A 17,372-nucleotide genomic window follows, 5' to 3' on the forward strand; every position below is an offset into this window, starting at 1 on the left:
AATCTCATTTTCAAAATCAATCTTTTTTAGCATGGACGTTTCCAAATATCAACATTTGCGCCAATTCCATGCACTCAAAAGAAGTTGACAAAATCATTTTTATCAAGTTGTTTTTCAGCTTTCATTTTTGTTAATTTCGACAAGCTCAAACTAGAAATGGCGGGACTTAATCACACTGTTATCGAGCAACTTTACGGAAGCTACAGTACTCTAGGTAAATGACACCGGGGAGGGGGGAAAACTAAAAGATACACGCAGGTGGCTTTCCGAAAACAGTTTGGAAGGATCTCATCGACAAAAATGTTTACAATGAGAGAGTGCCGGACAATTTCAAAGAGCTGAATGAGATCGATCTTGCGGCGCTTTTCGAAAACACGCGCTCTTTTTACTTTGTCGTTCAGCTAAGGGATAGCACTCTCACTAGAAATGGAACAACTACCGTAGCAAAAGCTCGAATCCCAATCCAAGTGCCAAATAAATACGCACGACTGCCGAGACGAGTGGGAGTTCAAACGGACCATCGCGGGCACCTGTCTCCAATACAACCCTCAGAAAGCGTTCATGGGCTCTGGAGAGCGATTCGAAATGCCGAAGCGAGTAACTCTTACGCTTTCAATGGGCTACAATTTTAGGTACCGCAACTAGTAAAAATCATTGAGAATTCATTGCCCAGTGACACTTCCTTTGGATGGAATGGGTACAACGAAGGTTTCACCATTTACTACCCGCATTTTTCCGAACTGATTCCGAGCCAACACAGTTCCTTCAGTTTATCAGCCGGTCTAACTCCGGGTATGAATCGTTTGAAATCAACGAGGACTAACAGTTCTTCCGGTAGTCATCGATTTTCAAAATGTTGAAAGAACTCTTCTTGGTTCTCCTTATACGAAATGCAAGCCGACGGATACGTCAAATTCTTATCTAAACCAAAAAGTCGATTACTACCGAAAGGAAACTTTTGAAATTCAGTATTTTTGCCGGAGAATTTTTTATTTTCGAAAGAGTCGATAGAATCTATGCGAGTTTACGCGGCTGCTCATAGATATTGACAAGAAATGTCACTGCTATCCGAGCTACATTGACAATATAACAGGTGATTCTTCCTTGACATCAACGATTGCCTTTGACCATGGCCTTTTCTGATAGAGCTGTTCACTATTGAAGAGTACGAGACTGAAAACCCGCCATGCAACTTCTTTCAACACGCAGTCTGTGTTTCCGAAATCATTGACCACTTTCAACTTGTTTCTGCTGGCACATGCATTCCTGCTTGTACTGAGCACTCATTCAAGCCTCAATCAATTCAGGTTTCATCATTTAAAAAACGCTCATTTTTAAAGTCAAGACTAAGTACATGCAAGTGAGCGAGCGAAGAAGCAAGGACATCCACGAGTATCTAAATATCCCCGATGACATCTACATTGCGTCAATGGTTTTAAAGGTTTAATTTTCAAGGCAATTGCATATTCATCATTTTAAAGCTCTCTGACGAGGTGTCTGTTGTATATAAAGAACAGAGCACATATGATCCGTCCAAATTTATCGCAGACATGGGAGGAACTGCCGGAGTCGTCCTAGGTGACTAAACTTTTGAGAACTTTTAATAAGCTGAAATTAAGGACTCAGCCTCTTGAGCATCCTAAAACACATAGAAAAGATGTATCTCAATTTACTTGATAAATTCCGCTCAATATTGATGAATTACAAGCTCAAAAGAAGCCAGACAATGATGGCCAAAACACAGACAATGAATATTTCCCAGAATTTTCCAGAAAAGGTAAAAAAAAATTTGACTTGAAAATCTCACTTCTGAAATTGCTGGATGAAAAAATGCTATCTGGGCACTACTTAGAACACGACTTGCTGCATAAATAATGAACGTACTTTTCTATGGCTTGTATAATTGAATTCTGGCTAGGTGTTAACTTTGTGTGTTGATTTTTTTATTGTGTTGCATTATAAATAAACAAGATTGCAGATTGAAACTTTGAAGAAAGACACGAGTTTGAAAGAATTCACCAGAAAAGAGGACAATGGGATAAGCAAGTTAACCTGACTGGGGGTCCCATTCTAGGTCCCCGCAGGGTCCCGGGGCGGGTGCCCCCTGCCGTCTAATTCTTTCGAAATGGTATCCGGACGAGACAAGACTGTCATAGATTCAAGTACAGTAGTAGTGCGCTCTAAAGGCTTAGTGGTAATATACCACCGTCAAAAATACGTTGATATATGTGAGTACAAGTGCTAGAATCACTGAAAGAATCATTTTATACTCAGATATTCGTGATGGATTGGGTAGAAGGTATTTACAGTTTGATAGGCGGAGAGTATTGAATATTTACTTGTTGCGAAGATACGGAATGGGTCTATATCTGCCAGTCGAAAGTAGCTGAGGAAGGTTTAGTATCCCCAAGGAAAACTAGAAGGGACGGCGGCTGGGAGGGGCTGCTGCGACGACGTTGAACTTGGATACTGCCCTGATTGATTGTGTGTGTAGTAGTTTGGAGGGAAGTAGTTGTGGACGCCGTAGTTGCTCGCGGAATAAGAGGATTCGTTTGAGGAAGTGTACGAAGAGGGCTGGTAGACAGGGAAGCCCGCTTGTCCTAGTCCTGCCTGCGAGACATCTGGAGGGATGAAGTTGCTTCGCAGGGGAATGTTGGGTAAGAAGTTCGGCAAAGCTGTGTTGACGGAGAACTGGTCGTCATTGGTTCGCGATTTTTTGAGCTTGTAGCGGTGGTTTTGAAACCAAATCTTCACCTGAAATAATTATCAGCAAACCGCGACTGTTTGTAAGGAAAACGAAAAGGTGGAGAAAAGCGCTTTTTAATTTACGAGTTTGGACTATGGCAGCTTCCGCTTCCGTAGTGAGAACGGGGACGATATGTGTGTGCCCAAACACCTCTCGCAGAAGTCAGTAGGCCCGCCAGTTGGGTCATAAATCTATCGGTGCCTAAATGGCGCGGTAAATACGCGGCATATTTTATACACACCTCCGCCCAATTACCCTGTCATACGGTGCAAATATTAATTCCCAGTTTCCACTTTTGAGGGGTAAAACAAAATCGCCAGTCCCGCAATACACACGGTAAACAGGCCACTTGACGCCCTCGAAAGGTCAATGCAACTGTATGTCTGATTCACGCTCAGGTACGACGACCCCTGTAATATAGAATTATCGCATCCGATTTCTTGAGCAATGGACCGCCCATAATGAAAATTTATTACACTCAAATTGTGTCCAAATAGGGCAGTAAATATCTCAGCTCGATGCTCCTCGCATATGTATTTGCATTCACATGCATTTCGCAGGCATCAAAGGCAACAGCCGAAATTTATGCCTTCCGAATTGCGATGCCAAAGGCGCTGCCGGCGGATGTGGACCCAATTAGGGATGCTGACTGGGTACCGTAATGTGACAAGGGCACAAATAAGCCAAACGCTGGGAACCTGCCACCGGGCGCGTCAGTTCTCTGCGCAGCTACAATTAGAAAAAAAGTGATGAACAAACAAGTAGCGCTGCATTTGGCAGTCGATAAAAAGAACTTGGGGCAGGAAATCCGCGCATTTTCAAAATTGCTGAATCATGACTTCCATCTTCTCAAAAACAGGCCTTCCATCATTTTTAACAAAACGATTTTTGGATGTAATGTTTCCCAAAAAAGCGCCGGCGCATCAAAGAAGCTTCGGAGTGATTTATTTGTGAAGGGGATTATTATGGAGAGGCGGTGTTCTGTGTCCCGCTGGAATCACTTCCGCCTTGCTCCTTAGTTGCGTCCGGCCGAGAATGATCATGTGACATAGATTTGTCAAAGCAAAACATTTTTAAAATGGAAAATTACCTGGGTAGGAGTTAGGCTGATAGAATGGGCAAGTTGTTCGCGTTCGGGTGCGCTGAGATATCGTTGTTGTCGGAATCTGCGCTCGAGCTCGTACGTTTGTGCCTAAATGGTGATGGTGATGATTTGAGGAGTTATAAACTAGCTTTAAAACTGTAACAGCTGGGAAAACGAGCAGGGGGCGAATAGTTCCGGCGAAAAAGGTCAGAGAACCGTGCGAAAACAAGGATTCAATTTGAGGATGTATAGGAGAATTATAAACCGCGAGCTTGTAGTGTTGCGGTTCCCAGACTGACTAAGTCCACTACATATACAGTCGGCCTGTTTGCTAGTCAATCAATTTTACGTTTTCTCCAACACATTAGTCTCTCACGAGAGTTAATTTACTGATTTGCGCGCGGTGAGCGGGCCCATTCTCACAAGCTGCTGCTCAGGAAATGCTTTGTCAAGAAAATATACTGTCTTGCTGTTTAGAAAGGGGGTACAATTGGTAATTATTGCGACAGAGCGTGATTTAAGAAAAGCGAGCTGAAGAGAACATAAACAAGCGTTCGAGTTGTGTCAGCTGGAAACCGCACACGTAAATGTGTAATAATTATACTAGTCGGCCTTTGTCTCTGGAACTTGGACACAATTGGTTTCCGTGAGGCGGGCTCTCTGAAGTGGAGAAAAAGACGGATGTGCGCGTGTGTTCCTACAGAGTTCCAGTCTGGAACTCGGCCCAGACCACTACTGTAACTCAGCTTACCTTTGTAAAGAGAATTCGGCGCTTCTTCTTCTTGCTCGGCGGTCCGTCTTCATCCTCTTCATCTCCCTGCTTCGCGTCTAGAAAAGAAGAGTCAATTCTAGAGCAGCTATATTTGCGAAAAGAAGAATCGGAGAAAGCTAAGCCCTTCTGATGTTCTCCCTTTATGAATTGGTGGGAATGGAAGTGGCAAGTGTCACCAGATGACAGAACACATACGGCTCCGTAAATTCAGCGAAATTCACGCGGCCGCTTTGAAGCGCTTTGAACTAGGAGGAATCAAGTTGATATATTTGAACACCTTCAGTTTGTGTTACTTTCACGAAACACGAAGAAAAACACAAGAATTAGTCCACTGGGGTGTTCAATCAAGGTGCTTGATTTACCTTGCAAGTGATGGTCTGCCTGGTCGGCCCAGCTCTCGACGCTGCTCGTTCGGTTCGAGCAGTCAGATCCGATAGTTTCGTTCGTCTCGAACCCTCTCTCCCCTGGATATCTTCCATCGACCGCGTCGTACGGTTGATCATTGTGGCTCTCGCTGAATTGCTGCTCGATCTTCTGAACGACCGAATTGAGTTCGACGGAGAAGTTCGTCTTGCCGCTCTCCAGCCCGACTGAATGTCTCTCGTGCTCTTTGTGCATGTCTCTGCGGATGTTAAGATCCATTGCGACAAAAAGGGATAAGTGTTAGATAGATAGATTACAGTTCTCAAGAGTACGTCAAGTGTAATCCGGCGGGAATGTAATTTCAAGTGATAACTCTTCACGATGATGAGGAAGGCCGCGGCGAGAGGGAACGCGCCCGGACACAGCGCCGCCCAGCGCTCCTCTCACAGCGCCACCGGATAGTGTTTGGCAGCTTCCGCCGATGAATTTCGGTTATTCTAAGCCAGCTCAGAACATATGTTATCCGGTGCAATTCCTTACTAACTTCATAGTAGAAGAACTTTTTAATAAAAAGATGCATCTTACTTTTTTATGAAAAGAGTTTGAAAGAGACCATGATGGCCACTTCAAATTAAAAGATAAAATTATCATTCTTGAAAAAAAGGTGGAATTTTCGAAGAGGAGAAACTCAAATCGGAAAAATTGCACCGACGAACGCTCAAAAATTGCTCAAAAGAGGAGAAAAACGGGTTCTTTTTCCTACCCAAATTGCTTTTAAAGATGGTAAGATATTCAGAAAAATCTTGAACAGCTTTCACCTTCAGATGATGAGCCTGCAGCAAAGAAGGCAAAGCAAGATGAAGTGAATGAGAACCATCAGTGTCGAAGCTGCCTCAATCCCTACAATGACGAGCATCCCGAAGCGATCATTATTCCTTGTGCACACAAGTTCTGCTTCAATTGCATCTCAGCTCTCCCAAAGAAACATTGCCCAAACTGCCGAAGGAAATTCTTTAGCAAAAATGTTTACAAGACTCATTGAGCCCTTCTCTGTCTTTTAGTTCACTCTGACAATCGCACAACACGATACACTGGAATCTTGTACCGTCGAGAAAACAATAAAAAATACAAAAAAAATCAACATCAAATTTTCGTTCGGTATCTAGATTTTATCACGTGTTCTTGTCTGATAATCGAATGATTAGGATGATAAACGATGTTCTCCAGCTTTTCTAGAGTGGGCTCAGTCGTCTTGATAAATCCGCAGCACTTATAGAGTCACTGGTGTGGGATTTGTCTTTCCGCGATGATTAGCAGACTTGGGTGGCAGGGCTTATCCAGCACCGCCATTATTTAGTGGAGAGAGTACTCGTGCAGGCACTTGGAGAGAGCGCTACCGAATTCTTTCGCTGTCAGGCGACGCAGCAACTTCCACTTCAGGGGATCCATAAACCCGCCAGCCTCGAGAGCTGTGGAAACCTTCATCGTCAGCGAGGACAGTTTTACTTGACAGCTCGAATTGCTCATTTAGCCCAATTCACTGGCAATAAATTCGAACCGCGAGTCTGGAGAAACCCCAGTTCTATTCATCTTCACTTAAGAGCCAGACTTGATCAACTAACGTATTTGTCATATGTTTGCTAGGACTGGTAATGCAGCGCTGATGCGATTTAGACATGTTCCAACAGCGAAGTGCAATCTGTTAAAGTTAGGTGGTGTAATGCGCCGGAACAATTTGCACCGCGCACACGTTTCCTCGATAAACGAGGACGATTATCGCCCCACGGGGCGAGCTGGGCATGCCCCCGGGCGTGAGCTTGAATAAATAATAAGTCGGTTGGGCGGAAGCAGATGAGCAGTCCAAAACTTTCCAAAATCTGTCGAGCCACTTTTACTGTAGTTTTGAAAGATAGCAACAGAATTTTTAACATTATATTTTTTATCTAAAATATTTTTAATCACACTACTAATTCTGATATTCATATTTTTTGCGTTGAGAATGATTTATTTTACATTGATGAAATGGAAGTGTTGCTTTGCATTTGTTTTTAGTAGTCGTCTAACAGATCGCAGGACTGTATGTTTTTCTCGTCTGAGAAGCCGGAATCTGAGAAATCCGAGCAGTTTGTTCTGGAGCCAGCGACGCTTCCGGCCTCGCCCTGCTCTTTCTCCCACACCTTCGCGGAATCGCTGCTGCGTGGGGACTCGCTGTCAAACTCGCCTTTCTCGCCGAATATTTGCGACGACGGCGCTACAAATAGTGCGTAAGAGCTAAATTATGAAACTGGAATTGCGCTGATATTGCCCAAAAAATGTATTCAAAAAGAATATTTTAATTAAAGAAGTTTGGAGAGCTTCTACTTTTGAATTCGAGGTGATTTACCGGGGCATCACTATCTGCGCATTTATGGCGGCTCATCGTTTATTATCAAGATGGGGCGAGTGTGGGATTTTCCTATGTTTGCTCACCACTGTGTTGACGCTGTGTTAAGGATGCTGAGAACATGTCGTCATCTCTGGACACCTTGAGGTGGGTAGTGAACGTATCTCGGGACTGCCGTCGCGAGGAGATTTCTTTATACACCGACTGAAAGTGAATCAATGAAAACAAGGAAGAGGAGAAAAAGGTGGCAATTACCTGGATCTCTTTGTGCACTTTCCATCGTCTCATGATTGCATTTTTCATCTCCGTCGAAGTGAAGCAGTAGAGGAATGAAACTATGATACCGTGTGTAGAGGAAAATAGGACTGACAGCGTGGTGCAAACATTCGCTATATCCCGAGGAACACCATTTTCTACAGTGAGATAAGGGACAATACTGTACTGCGCGCCGAGGAGTGGTATCATGGAGAGAGTAGCTTTCGACATCCTTAATTAGTTGTTATCATTTCACAATACCGTATTGTATTTAGAATATTAGAAGTATATCCAGGTGTATCTTTTGTAAAACGTTCCGATTGTCTACCTGATTGTGAAGTTACCAGATCCCGCGATATGCTCTGGTGCTCGCAATTTTTTGATTATCTCGATAATCAAAATGAAGAAAATGATCAGCCCCGTGAAGACAAAGAAGTTGATCGGGTAGTTGAGAATTTTCTTAAAATAGAATGATGACGCGCTCTTTTTCTTAGCATCAGCCACTTACATCGTACTTTTCATCTACTGAAAAGCACTGGAAACTTCCATTTTCCCGCGTGTACATTTTATACACCCATAAGCCAACGACGCAGCCGGGGAAGCCCCAGGAAAGCGCTATAAACCAATGCATCGGGTTGAAATTTTTGAAGAGGATGGTGGGCTGCTTCTGGAGCAGGACAAGGTAGAGCCCCTCGCAGACGAGCCATGCAAAGCAGGCGATGATCGAATAATTGATAAGAACTGGGTAGATCTGACACAGGAAGGTGAACTTCTTCTCGTTCCTTATGTGAGCCACGCAATACTGTTCGTAGTGCGCTTCCATCTGCGCAAGATCCTTCTGTTCTAGTTTCGAGAATTCGTAGTTTTCAAGATCGTTGATCAGGTCTGGCAGGTAACTGTATTGTTCTTCCATTCTTGGCGTTCTCCACATAAACGTCACTTGCGACCAAATAAAAAAAAGTGACCTAGAAGTCCTCATTATCTCAAAATCTCTTGAAATCGCACTGACCTCAACATGAAGGTGAAAAGGAGATTCATGTGAATGTAAACTCGTGTGCATTTTCGAAGAAAAAAGGACATAAGCAGGAGCGAAACAATTGTTGTTATGAACGATAAGATCGAGAAGATCATCAGCATCTTGAGCAGCACCGTCAGGGTGCCCAAATCGTACGGCTCTTCGGAATTAAGAATCGGACCCGAAGAGTAGTCGTAGTAGAAGTCGTCTTCGTAAGAAGTCGAGTTAGAGGCAGATTGATTATACGACGAGCTGTAATCCGCGGTGTAGTCTGGCGCGTAGAGGCTGCAATTTTGCTGCAAATACTCTGAAAAGTGAAAGTTTGAAATCAGAACTCCAATGACGAGACGGAAAATTTAACTTCAATAAAATGTGTCTACCTAATGAGAGTCAAAATAACTCACGTATGTGTGTCTCGCGGATGCTATGCCAGCCAGCAGGGCGTTCAGGATCAGCTGTGCCATTCTGAAAGTAGCCCTGAGGAGAGCAGTCCCTGTAAGTAGTCTCGTTTTGTGTCTGAAGGAGAGAGTCAGTCGGACAATCGGTCTCCAGCCTTTGTCCGTGCGGCGTTTCCGTCCAACAATGGCTCAGCTCGAAGATGGTCGGGCAGGCAGCTAAAACGCGAAAAGTTAGTTTTCAAAGAAGGTCATTTAGAGAACCGCACAGGTCACATTGAGCCTCGTCGCAGAGGCCAGGCAGTTGACAGCCCTTTTGAGCGAGCGACACATAATGGTAGCATTTGTAAATTTCAGTTGGTATTCTGTTGTTTCTTTCAAAGATCCCATTATGTTTTGCGTCTAAAAACCGGGCTCCGAAACTCATTTTTCTTCTAATTTTAACGCCTTGTTTATATTTATAAAACGCAAGAATTTATCGTTTTAATAATTGATCTGCGTTCCTTCACAAATGGGGTTAAAAATCTTCTCTGGGCAGTTTTGGCCCATCAGTAGCTTGCTTTAAAATCTCGACAATATTGAATATTCGTAAAGTCTTTTTTGGATTTTAGGAAAGCGTTTAAATTAAAAAGGTTTCGGATCCCGGCGCTAGTGTGTTAGATACGGCGCCATTCGTAATTTTAATTGATATTGTTCTATACACATCTATCGGTAAGCCATTTCTCTATCTACTGACCATAGTGGATAAACTAACGGCCAACGAGTTAACCAAACGGTGAATAACGTGAGCAGAAAAGCCTCCGGGGGGAGGCACTCAAGAAAAATTTCAGAACTTATTTGTCAGAACAGGGGTCTAAATATCAGCCGAAATCCTAGTGCGAAAGCGAAGCGAAAGCGAACGTTTTTTTCAAATTTTTTGCGAAGCGAAAGCGAAGCGAATTCTTCGCCCAAGTGCGAAGCGAAAGCGAAGCGAAATATCATTGAAAATTGCGAAAAAAAGGCGAAAATTTTTTCGCTTGAATTGATACGCATTTTCTGGCAAGAATCTTTAGCAATCAGCAACTCAAAAGTGATGATGATTTCGAAAACTATTTTTGGGCAGAAAATTACAAAAAATCTGTTACTGTACTTTTCAGCTCGTCAATATAAGCCGAATGGTGGGTCTAACTGTTGATAATTCCAAGGTAGTAATAAACACTACAGCAGGGGTGACCATTTGGGCATCGGGCAGTCGGGCAAAACGGTCAATTTTCGGGCAAAATGTGTTCGGTCTGGCATTCGTTCGGCTCAGCCCCTTAAATTTGGCGGGGCAAAAGCGGGCATTTCGGGCATTTGGGCAAGTTGGGCACTTTCGGGCAATTCGGCGCTTTCGGGCAGTTGGTCAAGCCCGCGCCGAGGAAAATTCCTAAATTTCGCATTCTTTACAACTGTTTTTGCTCTTTTGCTCCTCTAACTGAATCAAAAGCCCCTCGAAACTTATTTTTCTAGCCCTTATCTATCGAAAATCCCATCACCAGTCCAATTCTGTTGACTTGAAAATCGAAAATTAATGCCCAACTGGGCGGTTGAGGCACTTTGGTTGCCTGCCCGGCCGGGCATTTTCTGGCGTTTCGGGCATTTCGTCCACTTGCCCGACTGGGCAGTTCGGGCACCTCGGCTCGGACGGGAATTCGGACGGCGCAACTCTTGGCCCTTGATTTCGGCCGGGTATTCGGACGGCCAACCGATTTCTTGCCCGAATGGTCACCCCTACTCGATAGGAGATAACTTATCTCAGATATGATATGGCGGTCATCTTCGATTCTAGATAAGCCCTGTTCATAAAGATCATTCTTATCATTCAAAAATTATTCTAGCATACTTACAATAAAAACGGCTGGTGACAACGAGATTTCCGGTAATTAGCTTGCTAACCGGTCACTCCTTGGATTTATCAAGAGTTTGACCCACCATTAGACTCGTCTTGACAAAATGGAGAAAACTTGAATTTAAAGCGGCATCAATAATGCCCCTCTACAAATCTTTGATAAAGAATCTTCCGAATAACAAAGCCGCTTGCTGTGCGAAAATTAAAGCGAAAATTTTGGAATTTTTGCGAAGCGAAAGCGAAGCGAATTCTGCTCTCCAGTGCGAAGCGAAGCGAAAGCGAATTCGCTTCGCTTCGCATCGCTTCGCAAAAAAGCGAATTCGCACTGCGAATTTAGACCCCTGGTCAGAAGATACTGCCTCAAGAGACATTGGCGGGAGGGGCCCAACTTTTTCAAACGCTCTGTAATGGTGACTTCCCTAATCCCAGTTGTAAAATAAAAATGCCAGCGGAAACACTTACAAAATTGATTGTCAGACGGCGGTTGTTTTAGACAGGCGATTCCTCGGGAGAGACTTTTTTAGGTTACGCAAGAAGAATTTTTATAAAACTATTTTCAACATACAAAAATGTAGTTTCATTGAATCAGGATTGATTTATCTTTTTCTCTCTCTCTTTCTTGGAAGCATAAGTTTCAGGAGGTAGATATCAAGAATTGGGATTTTCTGCCAGACTTTTCTCCCAAAGTTGAAATAGTAACACCCTTATTTTACTTTGAAAACAAAAAATCAAGACCGTTTTCTATTTTCTATGGAAGCCGAAATTTCGAATTTCAAAGAAATTTTTAACGAAATTTTCGTCAACGATTGCTAGTTTAAGAAAATTCCTAAAATGGTCATTTTTGCGACAATCGAAGAAGCCAGATTTGCATTGTAGCACCTCGAAAGCTCAAGAAATCTAAATTTTTGGCTTCCATAGGAAAGAGATAATTGCCTGAAATAAATTTTTAGCAGAAAAAATAAGGGGGTCACTATGTTAAAAATTTGAGAAAACACTGACAGAAAATCCGGTTCTTGATATCTACCCCCTTAAGGGGGTAGAAACAGCTTTCTCGATTTTGGACCGTAGCTACATAAAAGAAAACATTAGATTTACTTATGTTAACGGTTATTCCTCATAAATGTTCCTAGAAAAAGGCTTGAGATTAGCAAAACTGTGAATGAAATTTGTTTAACTATCAGGTGACTCGAGATATTCGTGTTTGAAAAGTGGCGAAAATCGAGAATTTCGGAGAGATGAGTTGCTTCTGAGCACGCTTACTCAAAAAATTGATGACTAAAACAAATTTTGAGGGAGATGCTCCTAGATCTAAGATGTTTTTATCTAAACCTGAAGAGAAAATTTGAAAATAAAAGATTCTCTTGTCTGTAGCGCCGGTCAAAAATCGCCGTTTTCGGAAAAAAGCTGTTTCTACCCCCTTAATGATAATGGTAATAGCTTGTGTTAACCGCTCCTTGAACATATTTTTGACGCAAATCCAAATATATCGACACTTCCATCCTTATTACAAAGTTTTCAAAAAGTTCAAAAGAAGCAGGAGTCTCAATGATGACCTACCTCAACACCGAAAATATCATACGAAGACCTCGTAAGTTTGTTGATTGAGTTGCCGACGTCTAGGTGGATTTTTCTCTCTTGCATATAAATTGAGATAACTCTCGCTTCTGCTCTCTTTCTGGGTGTTATTACGAGCAGCTAAAAATAGTGAGCATTTGAGGCAGATTAAGAATGTTCTGTGGCACTTCCGATTAGCGCCTAGAGTCCCTTGCACGGACGAGAAGCCATTGACGCACATGATAGCACGTAGTCCAAAGGTCCAACTTGGCCTCCTCGTAATTCAGGTTCTGAATACTTTCAACCAAAATACAGCCAGACTTTGGCCCATACTGTAGTCAATTCAACTCCTACGGTGATGAGACAATTTCGATTTCTCAATCGTAATCTTTACTCGTTGTGTTTTTTCTCAGTGTATGAATATTTTTCATGAAGAATTTTCATGGCGTATATAAAGGAGCCAAGAACTCATATTCTCAAAAAAAACAAAAACTTTTGAAAAACTACGAGATTTTGGCTCCGAAGACCGAAGAAATGGCTCCGACACAGCTTCCCGCTACATCAACTCATGCTCCAGTGCTGGATGAAATTGCAGACGGTGTAAGACACGGCTTTCACTATTTTTTCGGGATCGCATCGCCCATTGTCGGATTTTTCTTGGCAGTGTTTCTGATAACGGCGGCTATTGCAGTCGTTATAGGAGTGCTTCAGGCATTGTGTAAATGGATGGGAGCGGGGATTTCGGAATCTGGTTCTGATGAAACAGAACGAGAAGGAGAGCGACTTGAACGAGAACGGCTTGAACGAAAACGACTACGACTAGAACGAGAACAAGCAATTGGTAAAGAAAAAAACAAGAAGACAATGAAGCAGAATATCGTATAAAATTCAGCTTCTGTGATTTATTCAAATTAACTGTATCCTCCCACGTGTAAATCATTACTTCTTATCCATAGGAAAATACGTTTACAGATATACACTATAAAAATTAAAATAAATAAAAATTTACAAAAAAAGCATTAAGGGGGTAGAAACAGCTTTCTCGATTTTGGACTGTAGCTATATAAAAGAAAACATAAGATTTATTTATGTTAACGGAAATTCCTCATAAATGCTCCTAGAAAAGGGGTTTAGGTTCACAAAACTGTTAATGAAATTTAATTAACTAACAGGTGACTCGAGATATTCGTGTTTGAAAAGTGGCAAAAATCGAGAATTTCCGAGAGAAAAGTTGCTTCTGAGCCCGCTTACTCAAAAAATTGTTGACTAAAACGAATTTCGTTGGAGATGTTCCTAGATCCAAGATGTATCTATCTAAACCTGAGGAGAAAATTTGAAAATGTAAGACTCTCTTGTCTGTAGCGCTGGTCAATAATCGCTTTTTTCGGAAAAAAGCTGTTTCTTCCCCCTTAAACAAGAAAAAAAATGAAAAAAAAAATACAAAATAGAAAAATACAACTTATTTCCGAACCATAGTTGGTTTGGAAATACTGAATGATCCGCTCTGTTACTTTCACCATTCTCATATCAAATCAACCAAATTTCAATAAACCGGACTCTCTTTGAAAAAAAACATCTGTCTTTGTCATAATGTTGTTAATATTGAAAATAGAATGCCAAAATCCTGCATTTTTATCATGTCAGTTTTTGGCTGACTCTGCAAATTGCTGCAGATCGGGCGACAGAGAAGGCTTCCGTCGCTCAGATCTCCCTAAAGAGCTCAACTCCATGGTAAAATAAGGGGTCCCCGTGTTCATTCTTGACTTTCAGCATGTGGTTCCCTGGTTGATCCTTGACTTATAACGTGTGGTTCCCTAGTTCATCCCGTTGAAAGTCAAGGATGAACTAGGGGGCCCCCTAATTTATTTTCGATGATCAAATTGATCATGAAACTTTTGAGCAAAGCAGAAAAAAGGGAAAAAAGCAAGTTCACCATACCTGCTATGATGAGTCATTGACTCATCCGGATGATAAGAAAGGATGCGCAATCAAAACAAAAACCCGTCTTCGTCGCTACGTCTTAGGTCTCCAACTAGGGGAGTTTTTTTATCTTTTCTCAGAGATTTTCTTGCCTGAAGACGTCAAAGACGAAAGAAGTTCAACGAGAGGCAGTTTTCCGCCGATTTGATCGAAAATCGCACGCTCAGCTACGTATTCGAAGACCGACTGAATTGGTTAAAAATAGAACTTCAAGAGCAGGGATTATCGCGCCGAAGGCGAGTGTCCTAATTTCCAGAGTGAGTCGGAGTCGACGCGGGGCGCCGGTCATTCCCACACTCGCGGCACGAGAACCTCGCTTCTGCCAGCAGAAAACTCAAAGAGAAACTGACTCTTTTCGAATAGAAAAAGCGACAGACCAATCAGGTCCTTCGAAATTGTCTGGAAAGCACTTTCTCTCACCTGATAAGCTGACAACTTTTGAAAATTACGAAAAAGCAGGAAATCGAGAAAATGTCAAGAAAACGCGAGGGGAGTTCGAACACGAGCGCATCGAGAAAGCCGAGATACGAAGATGTGATCATGATCGCGGACAGCAGTGACGATGAGCAAAGCCAGGTTCCTCCTGCCGGTGACGACGAGTGTATGATTATCGAAGACAAATGCATCCCTCCAGATCGCCGATCCGTCAGTGTCGAAAGTCGAGAAGTTCCTGGCAGTTCGAAAGAGACAGCACCAAAGCAATTGCTTCGTAAGTAAAAAAAATCAGCTTGCCTGAATGTTATAATGAAGTAAAAGGATGATTATTTTGAATCTTGTGATAATATTCCTTTTTTAGATAATTGGGCGTGCCCAATTTGCGATCAGAAGTTTGGCATGGATTTGGTTTCGCTTGAAATCCACGCTGCATTATGCAACGGCAAGCCGATAGTTCCACATTCTCCGAACTTGAATCACGAGAAGCCATCAACAAGCCAGAACTTAGGGTTGCCGCAGCCTGTGTTACAGATAAACATATGGCCGAAACCTAAGCCACCTTCTTTGATTCCTAACAGAACAAGGACTGTTGGTGATGACTTACTGCCATGCCCACTTTGCGGAAAGAAATTTCACCTGGAAATTCTTCAAGTGCACGCAGCAGAATGTACTGGAGCACCAGAGGAAGAAGTTCCGCCATCGACAAGCAAGCAAGGTACACCAAAGCCGTTGGAAAAGGTGGCTTGCCCACTCTGTGGAGAAGAATACGACCTGGTTACTCTCCAAGTCCACGCAGCTGAATGCAGCGGAGCGCCAGAACCTCCACATTCATCAAACGTCAACCATAAGAAGCCCTCGACAAGCAAGGCTTTGGAGAAGGTGGCATGCCCACTCTGTAGCGAGCAGTTCGAGCTGGAGATCCTTCAAATCCACGCGGCGGAGTGTAATGGAGAGCCAGCCAAGACGGGAGAAGCTCCCTCTCACTCATCGTACTCCAATCCAGGGCCGTCCACAAGCCAACATCCAGACATTTCAAAGCCTCCTGCAAAGCCCGTGAAAAAGCCTGTGAAGAAAAACGCCTCAGAGACCAGAAAAATTAGAAATGAGAAGATTTCGGAGATCACACAGCCTGTTAGTGATGATGTACCTCTTTCTGATCTTGGAACAGGAAAGGGCTTTAATTTATTATTAATTATTTTTAAATTCATATATTATATATAAAAATAAATCAATCGAAATAAGTTAATAAGCCCATCAAAAGTTCACTGTCTCGATGCTCCAAGTCCGACCCACGCTTTCTACGACTCCAAAACTCGCCACCCGAAGACATTCCTAAAAATCTACAACGCCGAATTAAAGCGACTCCGCACTTCGATGCCAAAAGGAATTCACCTGTGGCATTATGAGAGTCGTCTCGATTTGCTTTCATTTGCCATCGAAGGTACGAATGATTTCGTTGTTGTTACTAAAAACCTATTTTGAAGGCCCACCTGGCACCCCTTACGAGTTCTGCATTTTCACCTTCGATGTGTTATTACCAGCCGGATATCCGCTCACGAAAGCACCAAAAGTCCACTACAGATCAACCATCGGCGATGGTAGAGATGGCATGGCTCACAGGTAAATTAATCTTTTCATTCGCAATTTGATCACTTTTTAAGAATCAACCCGAATCTCTACTCAAATGGAAAGGTCTGCCTATCTCTCCTTGGAACTTGGTCTGGAAGTGGCTGCGAGAAGTGGAGCTATACTTCGAATATTTTGCAGCTGGTAGTGTCGCTTCAAGGTAAACGAAAACCTCATCAATAGAACTTACACAACTCAGGTCTCACACTCAATGCGGAGCCGTATTTCAACGAACCTGGATTCGAGGCACACAGAAACACCCCCGATGGTGTAGTACGCTCAAGGAACTATAATGAGAACCTAACAACATTACTTTGCGATCACGTGGTCACAACAATCAGGTAGAATATTTTCTCAAGAACGAGCTTTTACGAACCATCCTCTTAGAAATCCAGGAGCGCCATTTGAGGAGCTGGTAAGGGAAAGCTACTTTGGATCTAAGGAGAGCAACAAAGAGGGAATGCTCGGCAAATTCATTCAAAAGATGGAAAATCTAATAGCCAACCGACCAGACAATTTGCCCTACCCTTTACGTCCATTCACGAACTCTAAGAAACCATTTCTCACAGGTTCATACCGTTCATTAATTCCGTTTTTAATTATTTTCTAGGAAAATTACAACCGCTGAAGAAAATCAAAGCCGAACATGATAGAAAAAATAGCATCTTCTTCTGCCTAAATTATTTTCATCGCTCATAATTTTGACTGCCTCTGTAACCAACAACTTCAACGGAAAAAATCAACCAATTTTCAAAAGTTTCACGAAATGAAAAAAACAAAAACAGCTCACTGCGCACTTTCCACTCACAGCAAATAAACTCACTTCTACGAAAGATGATAGTTCTCTTCCTTGATTTCCTGCAGGAGAAAAACAACTCTTTTGATATAAATTTTCGG

At 42.6% G+C, this 17,372-nt stretch overlaps 3 protein-coding genes across 3 annotated transcripts; 1 reads left to right on the forward strand and 2 right to left on the reverse strand.

Annotated features, from left to right (window-relative positions):
• Positions 1-1,932: 1,932 nt before the first annotated feature.
• On the reverse strand, positions 1,933-5,305 carry LOC145708405 (uncharacterized). Its single transcript, XM_081786069.1, has 4 exons — positions 4,965-5,305; positions 4,582-4,658; positions 3,837-3,938; positions 1,933-2,754 (listed from the first exon to the last, which is right to left on the reverse strand). The coding sequence occupies exons 1-4, from the start codon at positions 5,242-5,244 to the stop codon at positions 2,398-2,400; spliced, it is 816 nt and encodes a 271-aa protein (XP_081642195.1). The 5' UTR covers positions 5,245-5,305; the 3' UTR covers positions 1,933-2,397.
• A 1,668-nt stretch (positions 5,306-6,973) lies between these two features.
• Positions 6,974-9,412, reverse strand: LOC145707581 (secretin receptor-like). Its single transcript, XM_081785131.1, has 8 exons — positions 9,283-9,412; positions 9,023-9,232; positions 8,613-8,925; positions 8,112-8,568; positions 7,932-8,062; positions 7,604-7,835; positions 7,435-7,552; positions 6,974-7,216 (listed from the first exon to the last, which is right to left on the reverse strand). Exons 1-8 carry the CDS (start codon positions 9,401-9,403, stop codon positions 7,014-7,016), a joined length of 1,785 nt encoding a protein of 594 aa, XP_081641257.1. The 5' UTR covers positions 9,404-9,412; the 3' UTR covers positions 6,974-7,013.
• A 5,473-nt stretch (positions 9,413-14,885) lies between these two features.
• LOC145709305 (uncharacterized) lies at positions 14,886-17,273 on the forward strand. The gene is made up of 8 exons (XM_081786983.1): positions 14,886-15,123; positions 15,211-15,980; positions 16,092-16,290; positions 16,334-16,469; positions 16,511-16,635; positions 16,675-16,816; positions 16,863-17,044; positions 17,086-17,273. The coding sequence occupies exons 1-8, from the start codon at positions 14,886-14,888 to the stop codon at positions 17,172-17,174; spliced, it is 1,881 nt and encodes a 626-aa protein (XP_081643109.1). The 3' UTR covers positions 17,175-17,273.
• Positions 17,274-17,372: the final 99 nt, after the last annotated feature.

Source organism: Oikopleura dioica, chromosome XSR, assembly GCF_907165135.1.
Source record: "Oikopleura dioica chromosome XSR, OKI2018_I68_1.0, whole genome shotgun sequence".
NCBI lineage: Eukaryota > Metazoa > Chordata > Appendicularia > Copelata > Oikopleuridae > Oikopleura > Oikopleura dioica.